Genomic DNA, 19959 nt, shown 5'->3' on the forward strand with positions numbered 1-19959 from the left:
TAGTGATTGGTTTAGTTTCAGAATATCTATGGAATTGTCTTCTTTTAGGCTTGCTTGACTTTTTCCCATCGGAGCAGTAGCCAAATTCATCTCATTTCCGTCGTCCTGGGAAATATGAAATTGAACTTGCTTTCCTCCAGCTTGTCTTGTGCCAGGAGCTGAAGAGAATCTTTGATGGAGTTTGTATAATTTTCTAGAGCTTGTAAAATCCTTACAATTCGATCTTTTGCTTTCAAAATTGTGACCAATTGCACGGTTGATATCTCCTCCAAAACTTTGATCGCTGTCTGACACGTAGCTCATCTTGGACATTGGCCTACATGGTGCGGATGCTGCCCTCAGAGGTTTACCATTTTTTAATATGTTTCTAAGCTCTTCTCCAGTTCCATCATTCACCGAAGTATTAAAGTTTGAGAAGATAGAATTGGTCAAACATTTAACCAGTTCTTTATTCCCAATGAGTCTAGCATGTGCCAGCTCAGACCTCCTAAGCCTCAAGGTAAATCGATTGTATAAAACCTTTTGATCGAGGGTCATCGAATCTGCTGCTTGTTTCTTCATTGACTCCAAAGTCCCGATTTTCTTTTTTAGCAGACTTTCTTCTTTGACATTAAAGGATATGGTCATGGGAGACTTCTCTGCTTCTCTCAGTTTCTTTTCTGACATTTCTGTTGAAATGTGTATAATATCCTAAGGAGACTTCTCGGGTATTTGTTGTGGAGTAACTGTTTCATGTTGTTAGGGAGGTGCAATGGGTAGGTCCTCTATGAAAGGGCTACATGTGATTATTGGCTGGAAATGTCTTCGGTGAACACTTTGACCGTATATTCTTCATTGCAATGCATTTTCCCACACAATGAATGTCATGCTATGTAGAACAAATGTGCCTTGTTGTTAGCAACCTTTGCATTCTTACAGTTCAGGAATTAGGTAAACATTTTAATCAATTCATGAACATTTCTACTATTGTATTAGAAAATGTAGTCGAAATTTTTTTCAGGTGTCAGGTGTTCAGTTAATAACATGTTAAATCTTAAGGCTTAGCCACAATAACGACCCTTAAAAAAGACTTTGGTGGCCCTGCTAATCTAGTTTTCTGTTGTTTTCTCTCATTGTGAATCTTGCCTCTGTACAACTGTAAGTACTGGGTGGAATATATGAAAAGTAAAACATTTATATGCAATAAGCAGAATGCATTTCATAAAGCAGCCACAGTCACATCAAACCTGTTTACTTGATTGATACTAGTTTATTTCAATCCATGAACCCACATTGGAAGAATGCCGAATAGCATGATGATTAAATCTACCTTTGCTTTTTGACTGCTCACTTGAATTTACTGCCTGCATTTGCAGACACCGGACGTTTTGTCATGGGCAGCATTGGATATCCGAGTATACCTTTTAGCTGAGGCACCATTTGGTTTAAGAAGACACTGCTCTTCATAAATCATACAGTGTACATACCACATGTTTAACTCCAATCCTTCAATAACTGTTTCTGTTTGGTTGAGAACAGGCAGTGAAATAAAGGGAAATGAGACCACCCTTAACCTTAAGAGACAATAGCCTTGAGTCTCTAGTACTCTTAACATAGGTATGACCCCCCCAATGTAAAATACCAGACCCTGAAACCAATATTATGCATTGTAGTATATCTAGTCTTCAAGGGCCCACAATTATGTGCGTTCCAAATAATATAAAATGCATCAGATCACCAGAGAGCAACTTGTGTTAAAATACAAGTGATGGGATTTGGCTGAATGCAACAAAGACAAACATATATTTAAACTTTGTCAAGTATGTTTAACCATGTCTGTAAAATTTTCACTTGGTCATCCCCATAATATCCTATATAAGCGTAACATTAGTTTTTTACACCACATATAGTGACCTCAGGATTATCCTTTATTAAAACATCCCAAAGCATTGGCCAAGTGGCATTTCCATCTCACAATTACTAAAATGTAAATGTTCCAAAAGCATTTCTAAAATTGTGATTTGTAGTTGGTTGCACCTGTTTTTTTTTTTGCTGCTTCAATACTCTATGACCTTACAAATACACATACATTTATCTTATTTCTTAAAAAAAAAGTTCATTCTAAAAGCATTGGCATATAAAAATATATTGGAAAAACTCAGCTTATAAAAGGTTCTCTCCTGTATGGATGTAGCAATATTGCTCTTTTACCAGAAAAAAATAGTTTTAACAAGATGTCAGGATATTAGTAAATTTATGTATAAAATATGTGTTAAAGTGTTTAATCTGGCTACATGTCTAGTTCTCATTTTCATTGTCATCTGCTTTGTCTGTTTCTGCTGCACTGTCTGGTCCTTCGGATACACATTCCTTCCTGTATTTCTTCATTCTTTTCTCTACCTTGGTAATCCTTTGTTTAAGTTTTAACTGAGTTGAGTTGTAGTCTGCCAGTAATCTTGCAAACCTGGTCTGCAAACTGTCAAAGGCCGTTTCCATTCTCTCTACTTTTTCTTCTACGTCTTTTGGGTCTGCACCTGCTCTTGCCGCTTCTTCGTCGATCAAACCATCTTTCATTAGGATTTGGCGTCCTTTTTCTTCAAGTGCTGTTTTAGCATCTGGATACTCAGTAAGAGCCTCCATCAGATCGTCTTTTGATAAGCAAAAGAGATCGGAATAGCCAATACTTCGGATGTTGGCCGTCCGTCGATTACCTGATTTGCTTCCTTTAATGTTTAAAATGCTAATTTCACCAAAGTAACTGCCGTCGCTGAGGACCACAAATTGAGTCACACCATCATCTGCCACCACAGCCAGTTTCCCCTCTTTGATGATGTACATTTCCCGTCCAATATCACCTTTTCTACAGATATAATCTCCAGGACTGAAAACCTGAGGTCTCAATTTTAGTACCAGTTCCACAAGAAGTCCGGCCTCACAGTCCTGAAAAATTCGTACTTTCTTTAAAGTATCTAAGTGAACGTTGATTGCAATTTCAGCTTTTAATTTGTCTGGTAAATTTTTTAGCACCTCTTTCTCATCCATGGTTTTTTTGTTTGTCCAGAGGTAATCAAACCATTTTATGACTCGTGCTTCTAAATCCTTGGTTACTTTACGAAACTGCATGTACTGCTTTATGGAATCTATCTTGGCCTGAAACTCTGCTCTGGATGCATTCATATTTGAGATCATGGCCCCCACATTACCAACAATGGTTGCAAAAATCAGTACGCCAATGAGGAAGTCAAACACAACAAAAAGGTATTCTACATCCTTGACTGGAGGTGGGGTTTCTCCAATTGTAGTAAGAGTTAAGGTTGACCAATAAAGGCTGTAAATATATTTCCGTGCAAGGCGACCATATTCTGGGTGAGAGATGTTGGGATATACCCATGTGTCGGTTCCAAACCCAATGGCTTTTGAAATTGCAAAATAAATGCACGCATTCCAGTGTATGATGATTAGAATGTAGAGGACAAGATTCCCTATACGGAAGATGTTAGGATAATTGGTTCTGGTCTCTGTGCGATCAAAGAACTCAAACATTCTGGCAAACCTCAGCAGGCGATTAAATCGTAGCTCTGGCACGTTAAGTCCTACTTTAAAATAGGCCAAATCTGTTGGTAGCAATGACAGCATATCAAGTTTAAATTGTAATGTCTTTGAATAATGCACCCTTAACTTCTTGGCATCTTTCACCAGCAGGCCTTGCTCAAGAAAACCTATATAATAAAATATATTTTCAAACATTAATTCAATGCATTTACGCTTACATTTACTAAACATATTTTTTCTAGTATATGATCATAAGTAGTGAAACAACTTAATAAGTGACATGATAATTCTTGTTTTATATTATCACACTACTTTGGTCCAACTCATGGTGATTGAACCCACAAATGTGCGTCAACAGGTGCCAAGCGTGAGGAAGCTTTACGCATGTTATACATATGTATATAAACATGCGGTATGTTGGACCACAGTAATAGCGCAACAAGCAACCCTGTTACTTTATATATAATCTCCATTGTCAAGTAATGATTGGAGAATACATTTTGGGGTAACACTTCTTGCAAGCTGTAAACAATACCCTACGGATCAATAGTTTCCCCTCCCGCATAATTATGCCTGACTGCAGCTTTTGAAAGAAAGATTGCTGCTCTATCACATACATTGATATTGAATTAATATTGTAACAACTCACTGGACATAGGGAGATATAGGACAAGCCCTATCCAGAAAAAAAGAATGGATTTATAAGTTTAAATACCGAATTGGACATTCTGGCATTTAAATAATGTAATCCATATTGCTAGATCATGCATGATAGTTACACTAGAAAATATAAAAGTACAAGATAATATATAATAATTTTTTCCTTTATATATATATATATATATATATATATATATATATATTTAAGATATATTCCTATTTCATCTATTTTTTTATGCTGATCCATCTTAATATTCATATTTATGGTATTGATATATTTACATTCATGTTGATCCATCTGTATATTATATTTCGCAATATATGATTACTTAATATATTATGGATATTTTAAGAAGTTTGTATTTGTATACTACATGGATACATTTCTAGTTAGTATTAGTTATATAAAGTTTATTGGTATTTATAATAGAAATTGATGGATACAATACGATGGTAGTACATGGTTTATTTTCGGAGCAGATCATATGTCCGTGTCTCATTGGTGTTGTTAACAACAGGAGATCAGAATGCGTTGTAGGCTGCACCCCGTTGCAGACCGACACTATTGGATAATAACATAGAGGCAGAGCCCCCCAATCGTATGTACGGAAGTAATTACACGCTGCAAACAGACTAGCAGTCAGAGGGAGGTTGGTCCTGCCACTCCCATGAAAGCTTTGTGCAGTCTAAGCACATGGTCAGCGTGTTCGAAGTGAATAATTATGCAAATATTAACGCCTTGAGTAAAACGAGTTGTCCTTAAACCCATTAATGATAATGCATTGGGAGCCCGTACATGTGCGGGCTTTGTCGTGAAGGGGTTAAGGGCCACAGACTTAATGTGTCATAGGGAGAAGCCCTTTAAAGGAAGCAGAAGACGGCACCAAGATATGATTTTGATTTATGATAATAAGAGCTTTTGCGCATTACCCGTACACTTCTGGAGCTGGGAATAACTCACCTGTTCTGAATCGCACTATTGTATCAAGGATGTAGATGAGGTCTGCGGTGTAATCCAGAACCAACCACAGTGTTGTATGGCTTTTCTGGAGCTCATCAAAACAAGCTCTAAGAATAATGGAAGAATTAGTGTCTTTTCATACATTTAATATACATATTTAATAAATATGTGGAAAATACAATACAGTCTAAAATACAAAACCTACCTACACACCAGTAAACACCAATTATATAGCACAGGAACAGATATGATTGACAGCCATCGGTAATAGAAATTACTTGCTGGATCAACTACAAACATTTCTTTTTTCTTTCTAGGAACAGAAAGCACATAGGTTATTACTTCTTATATGATTCGCATGCACAATATATTTAAAATATATTTTTAACTTGTGTGGCAGAAGGGGCTTCAAAGTTATAATTTCATCCATCCTTCAGCATTCCATGAAAAATATTTTAACTAATTTGGTCATTAGACCAACCTGTGAATGTTGGTCTAATGACCTAACACTGAGACACATTTCAGGCTTTCTATGTAGTGATTTACTAATGATGGTAACCAAACTGTTATAGACACTAGTCCTAATACAAAACTATATTTTTCAGAAGCTAGAAATGTTTTGAATTAAAGATTTAATTTGTGATTTAGAAATCCACCAGTTGGACTTTTCAGATCTGATCATTAAACCTGACAGCAACACATATGGCCATCATCAAGAGAATTCAGGCAGCAGGGAGCAAAGAGTAGTATGGGAAGTAATGCAGTTTTGTTTTAATTAACTCCTTAAACATCAAACATGTATATCAATTACAAACCGTACCACTAGAAGGAATCAAACACTAGAGAAAAAAATAACATTTCAGAAGCAAATAAATGGATATAATGGTTCACAGCTGTTCACAAATGTTCACAATTGAGGTGAGCATTTCTGCAATATCTACTATGTAGAAAGGCATGTTGTATGAATTAAAATTATAATGCAGCTGCCATTGGCTCATATCTGAGAACTTTCTGGGTTTGACCCAGAGTCTCTAGCTGTAGCACTGTTTTCCCAGGTGCCTGGGTCACTCTTCTCTTTCTCTGGTGTAGTGTTTAACCACACCCACTACCCGCCCGATTCCCCTCCCACTCCCAACCCATTTAATGTTACGAAGGGCTAGCCCCGCCCTTATCAGCAGTCAGCCCTGTTCATCGCACAGCTAACCATTTCCCTTTGCATGGCAAGCTCCACCCTTGTACATGGATGGCCCTGTCCCTCCCAAAGCTAATCCTTCAGAAGAGCCACAAGTTCCCAAGTACGCACTGGAATAAGATCACAGGTGTTGGAATACACAACTCTCACCTGCATTCCCTGCTAAACAATACACTTAATTTTGTGTTGCTCAGTTCAGCTGTGTTATTACTCCACAAGAAACATTAAAGAACAAAACTACAGGTCAATTACACTGGCCTGAACAACATCCACTTTGGAAGGTACAAACCAATTACGGACCCACACCTATACGATAATTTATTGGCCCTAAACCTGCCACATACAATATGTGTAGCTTAGAAAGGATGCTCCTACTTTTGTTGGAATCTTGCTGTAAGGAACAATATAATAAATTATCATTTTTACCTCTTACATATTATGCATTTTTTATTGTTTATTCAAAAAAGCCATTCAGTTAGCAGAGTTGGCAAGACAAACACAACTTACCAAGAAGAAAAATGCTGAACAATGTAGCAACCATCAAAGACCAATTGCAGAGCATCTTATCAATATGTAAAGAAATAATTATATATGTAATATGTAGAGTGCCCATAAATATGTTTGAGTACTTACTCATTTTCTTTTTTATCATCTTTGTTTGTATCTTTGTTGTTCGCCTGTTCCTTGTTGTCATTCATAGGTTTCTTTTCATTTGGAGCGCTGCTCAGTATAATGCAAGTTCTTATTAACAGAGGGTGGGGAAAGTGCTTTATAGGAAGGAGCGCTAGAGGAGAAAATGGCACTAAACTATGAATTTTTTCTCTAAAACAAAGGGATCAAGAACGGAAATACCAAGCTGTTATGTACTACAGCCTTCAATATCCCCTTTGCTTGAGCACAGGTTTGCTAAGCATCATGAGATCTGCGGTCCAGCATCAGTTGAAAGAGAGCTACCTCTTGGCATTGTTGCCTGCAGTAGAACAGAATATGTGACCACCATTATTTTGAAAGATACCTTATTTGCCCCAAATTTCTCAATTTGAATTTATTTGTTTTAACATCTTCTCCCACAATAAGGCTTCTTATAATATAATATTAATGTTACACCATTAGGAATGTAGATGTTCCCAATGAAACCTGAAAAAAATGTTGGCTATAGAGGAAAGAAGAAAAAAGCAGTTTTCTCATATTTTAAAGATAAGGACAAATGCATATCAGGCTAGGTGGGGGAGGGGGGGTATTATTATGATGCCCTAATACCCTAATTGAAAAGGGCCTGTGGTACGAATGAAGTGTTTAGAAGTAAACACTCACCCCTGTTGTGTATCTCTGAGGCTGAAACCCTGTGTGGCTCCTTGATTCTCCATCTTCCCTCTGCAGAAACCGGAGCCATGCTTCATTGCATCTCTTGTGACGGCGAGCACATATTAGCAGCTCAAAGATGCACTTTGCAAGATCAAGTCCACTCTCAAGTCATCTGAGACAGGCTTTATTGTTAGCAATTCCTAGTGAAAACTGGATTAACCGCTGCAAACCGATGCACTGAAGCAGCGATAGAGCTTCGTGTCACATTAGGAGGGGGCACTGCCCTGAGAATGCTATGCGATCACTAAATACATATACACAATCATTTCCTTTTAACCAACGTGGGGCAGATTATTTTGGTCCCAGGCTAAACCTCCATTACTGGCCTCAAAAATAACCTAGCAGTTTTAAGATAAGGTTACAGATCTGAGATGTGGAGTAAGCCCAGGGGTGCTTTTTTTTCTATAATGTTTCTGTAGATGGAATATTAACCAAGGTAAGAAATCTATAACATAAAATCAACAGTTTGTTTTGGATCTAAAAGAGAGCTGTCACCATCACAACTTTAAGAAGAACTGCTAGCATTTGCTTTTTTTGATGGAAATCAGGGTGATCATTTTGGAGAGATTTGTTAAGTAAGAGATGTGTTACGTTTCCAGAGGAAACTCAGGATTGTGCAATATCACCAAAACAATGTTCTGTTCTGGAGTCTCCTACCTTCTCCTTACCATAAACTTACAAACTTTTATTCTAGGGAGCAGCTCAGAATTTTGGGTGGTTATTAGTGTATCACAGTGTCCTACAGTGACACGAGTAGAAAAAACGTGCCTATAAATTAGCTGGCATAAACAATTTGAATGAGTCGTCTTCTAAATCTCTTACTTAATTGCACACGTATCTATCAGTTAGTCACGAAGTTATGTTAAACCTCGTGTAGAGACTTGCTCCCTAGCCATGCCATACACACTAAAGAAAAAATGCTTCTCGTTGGCCTGAAGTGTTGGGTTTAGAGCTGTTTTACAGCTGGCCAAAAATGCTCCTGTGAGAGTTACAGCTGGCTTTTTCACCTGCTCCTGAAAACTCCAATAGGAGTACCGACGAGGGCTAATGCTGGTGAAAACAGGCCGTTTCCTTGATATGACATATGGGTTTTGACAACACAACATATATGCTGATGGAAACCACTGCTACTTTCCACCTATTTTTGGAGATGGATGAATTTTGCCACCCAGACATGCACTGGTGTTATTCTTAAAGTCCACATGTTTTTTTATTTTCCAGCATTCACCATGTAAGTACATGAGAAGTGCTTTTCAGTATCCATCTCACCGCCATTTTTCAAAAGGTTAGGTCTTATAATGGTCACAATTCTTAAAGTTCAATACAGCAGAAGAGTAGGAACGTTGGAACATCTAGCTAGTCTACAACAAGTAAGGGAAAGATTTTTCTACTTCTAAGAATTAATTTGACATTCTAAGCTAGCGATAATTTAAAACTGACCACGCATCATTGACCAGCATGACAATAAGGATATTGGGATTCATAAGGATCGTGTTTTCTTGTAGGTGTAAATGAACACACACTTACTCTTCCGTGTTGTTGCTGTTGTTTACATTGAAGTTGGCAAGAATGCAATGACTAGGGAGTTAAACGAAAAGTACAAAATGAAACCGCAGCGCCACCAACAACGCTAACAAATACCTGGTAAAGCTGAACAAAAGTACCATTCATATCAGATATTGTGTGTATATATTCCCAAGTACATACAAATTAGGGGTGGCAAATTGTATGTGCTCACAGCATTATTAAGGGCAAGCCATGTTTACTTTGCTAGTCCAACAGCAGTTGTTTTTCCAATTTGCAATATTTTAGTTTAACAAACACAACAGAGAGACGTGAAAGACACAAACAAGGACATTTCTGCAGATGGTAAACTGGAAATTGTGAAATCCTAGGTAAAAAAGCTTAATTATGGTTGAACGTAGAAAAGGCTGGAAATTGGGAAATATGAGTAACGTAAGATATAGATTGTTAATGGATGGTGGGCTGCACATAAATCAAGCCAGGCTTCACAAGCTAATACCATAATTTCTTCTGTTTTGTACATACAGAAGCCCACAAAGATGCCACTACCAAAGAGAAGTCTCTAGATGCATTGACAAGTCAGTGGAACATGTTGAATGCTAGAGAGCCACCTGTTGGTTATTTGTGTGTTAAAGCACATACATGATCATAAGGAAGAGAGCCCCTAAACTAAGACCACAGAAGGGGGATAGTATTTTAGTCTATGCTAACGGTTATATAGAAATCAGTGTTAAGGTCAGAATCTCAAGCAGCAACATGGGAAGGCCAAGTCAAAAAATTATAGGAGGTACTACACGTATTTTGCGTGTACTGGTTCTACTGACATTTTGGGTTAGTGGTATAATCTTGAGCAACATATATATATATATATATATATATATATATATATATATATACAGCAAATAAAGTTGATGCACTCAGCGGGTCTTCTTTTTATAAAATGTATTGACTTGGTGAAGGACCTTCACCAAGTCAATACATTTTATAAAAAGAAGACCCACTGAGTGCATCAACTTTATTTGCTGTATATACTTTTTGGATTCTTAGCACCCAGGCATATTGCACCTTCTTCCAGTCAAGTGAGTGCGTTACATTCTATATCTTTTTTTTATATATATATATATATATATTACTTGCCATTCCACGTACAGCCACATGGGTTTAGAGTAATAAGGGCTGTTGGAATACTTTTCTCATTGATTGAATACTTTCTGTGCACCCTCTATGCGGTTTTATGTATTCTCTTCTTGTTATGTGGTGATTTGGATGAGATGAGGCTCCTTCTCTTTCAGACAGCTTGGACAGAATTGCACCCGAGGCAAAATGTTACCAGCCCTTCCTATTATCAACAATCATACTGAATGTACCATATTTAATTAAATTGCAAAAATGGCAACACATTAAAACATGAGCAAATCAAACTGGTCATCATGTACCGCAAGCACAATTTCAATATATTTGATAAAACAAACTCATTTAATTCAAGATACCTATAGGCTTTCTCCAGTCTTTCCTGGTTTTCCGGGAGTGACTGAGCGTTACTGTTCCTGCTGGACATCTCTTTGAGCTCTGGTCCTCTGAAACGTTCCAGAAAAGAGTCTGGCCTCTGGTCCTCCTGAGTAATGTGCCTCATGGCCCAGCTGCGCATTGTAATAAGAAATCTTGACAACCTGGACGAAACAGAACAATAAAACAAACACATTTGCAGTGCTAATATTTAATAGACTTGCACATTCTTTTTTCTTGCTGAATTTTACTGCTCCGACCATTCGTCTGAATACCGAACAAACGAATGCAACATTCGACGAAAGAAACGAAAAACGTATGTGTGCAATACGAAAATCTTCTTTCATTCATTCATTAGTCGCCGCGGCCCCCATTTTAAAAAGGAGGAGAATCCTGTCATTTTAAAGCAGCTTCTTCTACGCATTTATTTCTTGTTTCCATGGCAACACAGAGGGACGAATGGGATTTCCAAAAACGAAAATGTTGGACAAATTTTGTCCAAACAGAAGACGAACACAAACTTTGTGCTGGCGCCCAAGTCTAATATTTGATGCTTTTGATCTCTTGTGGAGTTGTCTACAATAATCATCATGGAACATAATGTAACTTATCACTGCAGCGTTACAATTTAACTGTCCATGTAAAGAAGGTGATTCGAGGGGTGAAAAAGCTTCTAACTGCCAGCTTAACAAACCAAGTTAAAAGTGTTATGTAGGCATAGCAATGTTCAAAGTCAATCAGTGATTCAAGTAATCCTACTCAAACTCAAGACAGAATTGTTTGTTGGCCCCCAGTCTTTTTGATCTTCTTACCATCTTAAAAATTTGAAAAATACCCAGAAGCACCTATTATTATTTTTAATACATTTTTACTTTATTTGTGAATTGCTCTACTAGTAGCTATGGCAAATGTTTCATGCATGTTATTCCTTTCCATGACTAGCTGAAAACACTTCCCCTGATGCTCAAGGAAGACATCAAGCAAGTCATGAAACTGGAGATGTCCACAAGTGTCTAGAAGTTTTTGGGGAGGCACATAAGCCAGATTTAGCAAGGCACGAGACAAATCAATTCATCCTTCGAGAAAGCACATCTAGATAAATGTGCAGGACGACTTAAGCTGTATTTGGGTTGGCTAAGTTTCTCTCTCTAGCTTTATGCAGGCGCTCTCAGTGCTTTTTGCATTGACCTTTCTAGAGTTCCAGCTTCCAAGACCCTTGTCTAAGTTACATAATTATGTCTGATGATCCTTATCTGGTTTTCGTCAAACTGTTAACACACATTTTTAGACAACCACTCAACACAGAATGAAGTATATATTTTACCTGACCATTGCTCCCCTTCCAGTAAATGAACTCCTGCGGGAATCTGTTAGGCCTCTAGGATCCAAAGAAATCACACGCTGCAGCTCAGAGGATGTGTCCTCACACAGTGAGTGGGCTCTGAAACGGCACCAAAGCATCTTTATTTATATGGTTCCATACGTGTCTGAATTAAACAGAACCTATCATCACAACTAGATAAATATATTGGTTATTCAAAAAAAAAATTAATACTGCAGGGCCAGAAAAATTCTTTTAATAGACATTTTTAGCTTAATTCATATTGGTGTTACATATGATGAAAGAGTAACAAAAAAAACCATACATAAATACATACATACAGTACACGTTATATATAGTATACTAGGTTAGCTGTGTAGTTTGTAGCCCTGTAGGTGGCAGTCTTATGCAGGTGGACACAGAAGGGAACTAAGAGCTAGACAGGTGATAATAGCAACCAGCACTTAACACAGTAAGGTTATCACTGTAGAGTATTATAAACTCTTGCATCCTCCCTTCGTCTCAGATTAAAAAATAAATTAACTTTCACACATTTTCCCCTTCCATGATTGCAATCTCTGCTGTGTCCTTGTGTCCATTGTAGAAGAAAAACGTGGTTTGGTCCGTAAACCACCCAAAACGTGAAGAACTACATCATTAATAACCCCCAATTACGTCTAGTCATATACATTATGAACACATGTATGTATTAGCAATGTGTAGATACATTATTATTATTATCTTTTATTTGTTAAGTGCCAACAAATGATGCAGCACTGTACACGTTAAATGGGGCAGTTAACAAATACATACAGATACACGTGGAGTTGAGAGCTCTGTCCGTACTTTTATGGTACTTTTACACAAAGTTCCTGGCGTGAGCTTACAATCTAAAGGAACAATATGCGTAAGGGCAAAGGGGATGATCCACATTGGAGATAAAACCTCACTTGAACAGAGTCATGAATATATGATATTTAATGATTAATAGTTACAGAGTTAGTGAGGTTGAAAATAGACCACCAACTCAGAACTTTCATTTTAAAGTGTTCAGATTTGGCATAGCCAGCGCATTTCATGCAACTTCATTTCCCATGATCCTCCGATAAATATTGTGTTGGAATGCCACTGTCTGCAAGAGTAGAACGTTTTAAGGAGCCCATTCAACTCTACCTGCAATTTGTTAGCAGATTATGCACATGTGTCTAGCACTAGAGATTGTTTACAACAGTACAGTTTTTACAAAAAAATAATTATTATAACTATTTGTCTCAAGGAAAAGTCAATACTTTAATATGTTCTACAAACAAAAGCTCCGTACAGAACAACAGAAAACAACAGGCCATTATGTTAATATTTGCATTAAAAGAAAAATTATGTATTAAATGTATCTAATTATAACCCAAAATGTGAATTTCCCCTTCAGAAAATTCTGGACCATCCAGGGACATAACATATTGCTGTGACATGGATTAGCTATGAACTTCCGCTCAAGGAATTGACAAATGGAGAACATCTGAGAACAGAGATTAGCTCTGAAGAAAAAACAATGAAGGTCTTCAAACAATTTTATGTCCTAAACTAGAAATATGTTTTTGATTATTGGAAAAAAACTGTAAATATGTTAATATGGCTATTTTGAAAAGAATATAAACACTAGCTCCTGGAAACATGTGGTGGCATACAGAGTTCTTTTCCAGGAATGTATGTTACTTGTAATAGCATTCCAGTCAATAGTAATTGGGAGGACCCAGGGACTAGTTTCCATCTGTAATAAATAGGATACCAAGTAAAGATTTAAGCTCAAGAACCTGGTCCACTAGTCATTCTATAGGAACATTTGCAGCCCAGAAAGGCCAGTAAACATGGGGCAACTGGCCAGTAAACATGACTACTGCTCTGGGGATTGTCCTAACCATTTCAGTACAGCTGGCAACTGTGCCACATTGCCTACCTGCAACAATGAAGTGCATACATACGGTAATTTATCTACGGAACATTTTTATATGAATTTTATAAAAGAACACATCATGAGCTAGGTCATTTATTTGCAAAAAAGTTATTTTGTGACCACAGTTTTTGGAACTGGACTGGGAGATGCAAGTTGGACCGGACCAGTTTGAAGAATTTGGACAACTGTCTCCTGCCCCCTCTGGGTCTTGGATGAATGGCAGCCCGTCTGGGGTCTTGGATGAATATAGTCAGGTGAGGTAGTTATGGAACTATAGAAAACCCTACAATATCATGTTGTCAATCCAACTGGTTATATGTTAAGTTAAATATGATTGTCCTGATATATTACTTACAAAATTTAATTCAGAATAGATCTGGCAAGCTACCTCTTGTCGATTAATTCTAGCAAGAGATTGTGTAGTTCATATAGATCTGGCAAGCTACCTCTTTTTAAGTCATTCTAGCAAGAGATTGTGCAGTTCATTAAAAATAAATTGGTTTTGCAATAATCAAAATTGAAAGCCAGAAAACCACATAGATTATAAAGCAAAGCTAACATTAATTTCCTGGCCTGTTGGTTATCTTTCTTTAAGAATATTAAAAGGGTCCTATCATCTTTGCAGCATTTAGTACAACATTTTTTTGTTTTTATTTTTTTTAAACTGCACATCCCTTTTCGGATATTAAGTTTAAAGCTGAGGGGCAATTTTTATATTATAGAGATGAAACCTGTGGCATTTCTAGAATACAAATAATTGTTTTGTCCTCATTTATTCCCCTTCCACTCTAACTAAGACTATAAGAGCTGCATGCACTTTAAAAGGATTGGAAATAAAGCTGACATAAATTATAATATACTGAGCATCGGCAGATCCAGGGGGGGCAGTTGGCCTCCCCCCAAAGTAGATGTCAGTATACAAAGGTAAGTTCCAACACCAGGACTAACCTTTTCATTTCAATAACTTCCAGGAGGAGGCAGGGTTGAGCCGGTTAACAGAACGTCACATTGCGTGACCCATGCGGGACAGCGTGTGTGTGTTTGGGTATGTTAGTAAAAGTGCCTAGGTATGTTTGGGAATGTTAGCATGTTTGGGTGTGTTAGTGTGTGTCTCTGATTGTGTTAGTTTAAGTGTCTGGGCATGTGTGTTAGTGTGTGTGCATGTGCATGTATTTATGAGTGTGTGTTAGTAAGAGTGTTTGGGTGTGTTACTGTTGAATGTCTAGTTGTGTTGGTGTGAGTGTTTGGGTGTGTGTTAGTGCTTTGCATCTGTGTGCATGTGTTAGTACGCGTGTCTGGATGTGTGTGTGTGAGTTAGCGCTGAGTGTCTGTGTGCGTATGTGTTAGTGTCCGTGTCTGGATGCATGTGTTAGTGTGGATGTATGTGCCTGGGTGTGTCTTAGTGCGAGTGCCCCTCCTGAGGTCGGGCTCTGGATCCGCTCTGATACAAGTTGAAACTGGGTATGGTAGACAGTGCATCTGAACAACTAGTAGATAGTCTCTAAAAATGTTAGACATATAATGCCTATGCAAAGCAGCTTTAAAGTTACAGGCAAGGGAAGGAAAGAAAGGAAAAGTGCCAACTCGCTTTGTCATGATAAGTAATGATGATAAAATGTCCATGCTGAGAATTAACAGTCAGCAATTAAGGGGAAAAAGTATAGATCCTCACTATTTTTCAGCAATCTCCTAAAACCCTAATTGGGTACAATTTCTTATTATGCTAAATAGAGACAGAATGATACATTCACTATAAGTCAGCTGGATTCAAATGCCTCACTTCACTATCCATAATGAAAGCCAACACTAGCAGGATTCTCCTGCAAGAAGGGCTGGCATTGCCCTGCATTATGTATAATTCAATGGGTGCATACAGTTTGCCATTACCTGCTTGATCCATTTTCAATTCCTTCTATATCTTCATCAATGGTCCTGACAGACAGTCTCTGCAGCATAGGGTAGGATTTCTGCGTATGCACTACTGCCGCCATCTTCATTTACAGTCCAATGGTTTCCACAGTGCAGACAGATTTCTAGGTAACATTAAGGAGATCAATGAAGACATTATTACAAATAAAATATAATATTGTTTTATAGAGTTCCGTACCAAATTTGCTTGGAAATGTAGCTGCAGGAATAGAATCCAAATAGGCCGATACATCAGCAGATACAAGGGCAAAATAACACCTTCACCTTTCTGTTTAATTGTCTACAGTCTACGTCCATAGTGGATAAGTACAAAGAGTGTCTGTAGTTAGGAGATGAGGCGAAGCTTCATTACTTGGCTTATGGGTAGACCATACATTGGAGCATCTAAAATATATTTGACTTGTTTTTGCCATTAATTCTGTTTCCGGCATAGAATGGCACTTCCCATACCTAGAATGCTAAACAGTATGCCTCAGCACAAGACAACCCTGAACCACAGACATTACGTTTCAGCATGCCCTGAGTCTTGTCATTGAGGTTTAGCTTGTTATAGCTCTAACCACAGCGAGCAAGGGGGACAACATCTGGAAAGCCCCTGAAAGTTTTCAGAATTGCAAAGTGCAGAATTGCAGCTTGACATTTCAGGTCTGGACTGTCATCGAAGGGGGGTGGCTCCCCATGGTTTTATTTTTAATATTAATAAATAGTTTTAAAATGAAATGCAATGTCCATGTGTCTGTTTAAATCTGTTCTTTTGGCAACACCTATTAGAGACAGACTACACAGAGAAATCCTCTGACTCATGAAAGTCAATAGAAGAAAGGACTTCATTAGCATAAGTAGGACTCAATTAGCATTTGAACCTTAGAAGCTTGATGCTAGGGAAAAAAAGCATTGGGAGCACATCCCCTTAATGGAACAAATACATTAATGAATGAAATGTTGTATGCTTCACCAATCCCTAAAAATAAAATAATTTTAAAAAATTGCACTTTAAAGACCGAAAGTGTAATGGGACAATGCCTTCTACATGCATACACTGCATTTGAATACCATTTACAGGATGACAGGAAAGACTGTTTGATGTGTTTTTGTCTGAGTACAGAATACATCAAGCTAATTGCATGGGACATCTGCTGAGAGAGACAAACAACATCTAAGTCTGAACCCAGTAGGTAATATAATTGGTGCTTAAAAGGGATAACAAGGCATGGCAGAAGATGACCTTCTTGTAATCCCACCCAAGAGACCTCATGAAACAAGCAGCACCTTCTAACCACAGGGGGAGAATACAAGCTGTTAAAATGTTTTATTTAAAACAAATATATATATATATTTTATTTTGGGGTAAAATATCTATACATTTATTCTAATGAAAAATAACAGAAGGATTAGATTCTATTTTAATGTATTTTTTATTAATATGATTTTAATTGCAATATGACTATACCGGTAATTTGAAATAAGTCTAAGAGAGGCCCTTACTACAGGAGTAAGATCATTTAGCAATTATGCCAAAAAAAAATGATTTTTATGCAAAGTTTGTAACACTTCACCTATACAGTAGTCTTAATTATATGGCGATAAGGCCACTTTTCACACTTATACATACTAATATCACTTTTTATAAATAACCCCCTTTGTGATCTTATAAATACATTGGATTTAAGAGGATTCTATTTCTAATGTCATCTCTTTGCATGGCATTAATACCCAAAGGCTTACAGGCGGAGTTTTTCACCGTGTGCCTATAAAAATATTTTATAATGAACATGGCTAAGTGTTTTTATTTCTTTTGTGGTAGTTATACAGAACTCCTTCTAATAAAGCTTAGTTCATGTTAATTTATGTGCATGCCAAATATATGCCACCTGGCACTGGCCCTTGGTGTCATGTGAGGTCTCCTAAATTGAACATTCTCAGTACTAAGAATGTTTCCAATCATTACATTTCCACAACATACTGTAGATGTTGGGCCTTGACACTAATGTCAGATTGTGAAAAAACAATAAACCACTTTTATAAGCTGCAAAGTCTACTGGTGTGTCCTTGACCCAATACTGTAAGTGTTAGTATGTGTGTCTGTGTTATCATATGATTGGTTTTTTTGTGACATTTCCATAATAGTGCTCCTTCAATAATAATAAGTTATAGTGGAATCTAGGCCATACTGAAAAGCTATTTCACCTTACATTTTGGTAGTCACTTAATATTAAAAAAGGAAGACATTGATAACTTTGGTTAAGCATGCAAACCGTTAATGGTAGGTGCATTTAATAAAGTAAAATTGTAGAGTGAAAAGCATTATGCATGCATTGCTTTTATTATTATTATTATTCTGAAAGGCCTGTAGTGCATTTGCACCCATTTACATTCAGCCCTATGATAGCGGAGGGATGCAGCCTGCGCGGTGGGCAATCTTTTGTCAGCACAATGACCAGGGGGCTGGATACCGTGTCACGAAATCAGTTACCATAACAAACGCCGTACACACATTAGAAAACCGTTCCCTTGAAAACGGAGGCTTAAGGACAAAAGGAATCTTCATCGATGTCACATCTTTCCTGCAGGGAAAACCAAAAGTAATCTACAGTCCTTGGACTCCTTACAAATCATATTATATTAAGCAAAAGCCTAAAAAATGAAAGGACCCCGTGACATTTTAGGTTTCATTAAGCATTCTGTATCTGTACTTTGCGAAATTTGCTTTGTTTTCTTCACACACAGGTTTGTTCCAAAAATTGTTTAAATCTCTGAATCGGATATAATTCAGTGCTGTCTAATCCACTGTACTCTTCCTCCCAGCTGACAGGAATACAAAGGGGATGGCAAATTTATAAATACGGGCCCTACAGTCGGCACACATTTCTCTAAAATAAACCACAGGATACGTACCCTCATAACACGACACGCTTTTATGGGTAATATGCATACACATACTATTTCTAATTAACACGTGTTAGCCTACAGTTTAATTTTCACCATCTTCTTTATTTCAATGCTAAATATACCGTGTACAATTTCACGTGCACTTTTTTATTTGTGTTTATATGTACCCGACCCACCTATGGGTTTCTTCACTAAACCAAACCATCAAAACATTATGATTATTATTATTCTTTATTGTTTAACATAGCGCCATCATATTCTGCAGCACTGTACAATAAGTAAACATATATATTATATATATTATATATTATATATATTATATATTATATATACCGGTATACATATATATATACTCTATAATACATAGTGAAGAATGTTCTGTATATTCATCTTACTGAATAAATCTCTATAGTTGGTCATTTAAAATCAAAATAACAATGTCAAAGTGACCAAAGCATCTTCTGGAGCATAAAAACAGTGTTCTAACTACTAATGTTCCAAATACACATTTCTGTGGGAAAGCCATTAGAGTTTTATTAGTTGGTTGTGAGAAACCACTTTAGATCATGCGTGATTTTATACTAAAACATTTTAATTTCTTTAGTACACAGACTGTGTACAAATTTGTAGTAGCCTATTAGCCTTAGTGCCCCCAATACTGCTAATTGCATTGGGGAGGTGCACCAATAGTTGTATATTTTATATGCACAAACTGGGCAGGTAATGTATTGATCATGGGGGTTGTTCTGCTATCCCATAACACCGAACAATACTTTGTTTATGCAAACTATCTTATCGGAAAAGTACAAAGCACACAGTAAGCATTGCTGTACAAAGAAATAAGCAGTATTATATAATGAGGATTTTCTAATGTTAAAGAATATCTATTATACTGATTAGGAAGAAAGTTAAGAACGGTGGCCAAGGATCCCAAGGCTCACACTGGTACCCCAAACAAATATATGTGAAAAACAAATTAGAGGATCAAAGAGCTTCACGTAGATTACATATAAGAAGGCATTTTTACACTGTATGGATATAGTTTTACCAACTGTATAGATCAAGTTTAAAAACCGTATTAAGAAGGGTTTAAAAACTGTATAGGTATAGTGTTACACACTGTATAGGTA

General features: G+C 37.1%; 1 protein-coding gene across 1 annotated transcript; it reads right to left on the minus strand.

Annotated features, from left to right (window-relative positions):
* Nucleotides 1–2277: 2277 nt before the first annotated feature.
* CNGA3 (cyclic nucleotide gated channel subunit alpha 3) lies at nt 2278–16002 on the minus strand. Its single transcript, XM_089490857.1, has 7 exons — nt 15899–16002; nt 12064–12180; nt 10724–10903; nt 9237–9287; nt 5358–5465; nt 5153–5259; nt 2278–3698 (listed from the first exon to the last, which is right to left on the minus strand). The coding sequence occupies exons 1-7, from the start codon at nt 16000–16002 to the stop codon at nt 2278–2280; spliced, it is 2088 nt and encodes a 695-aa protein (XP_089346983.1).
* Between the last annotated feature and the right edge of the window lie 3957 nt (nt 16003–19959).

This window comes from Sceloporus occidentalis, unplaced genomic scaffold (assembly GCF_023333645.1).
Source record: "Sceloporus occidentalis isolate IW3139 unplaced genomic scaffold, rSceOcc1.0.p SCAF_47, whole genome shotgun sequence".
NCBI lineage: Eukaryota > Metazoa > Chordata > Lepidosauria > Squamata > Phrynosomatidae > Sceloporus > Sceloporus occidentalis.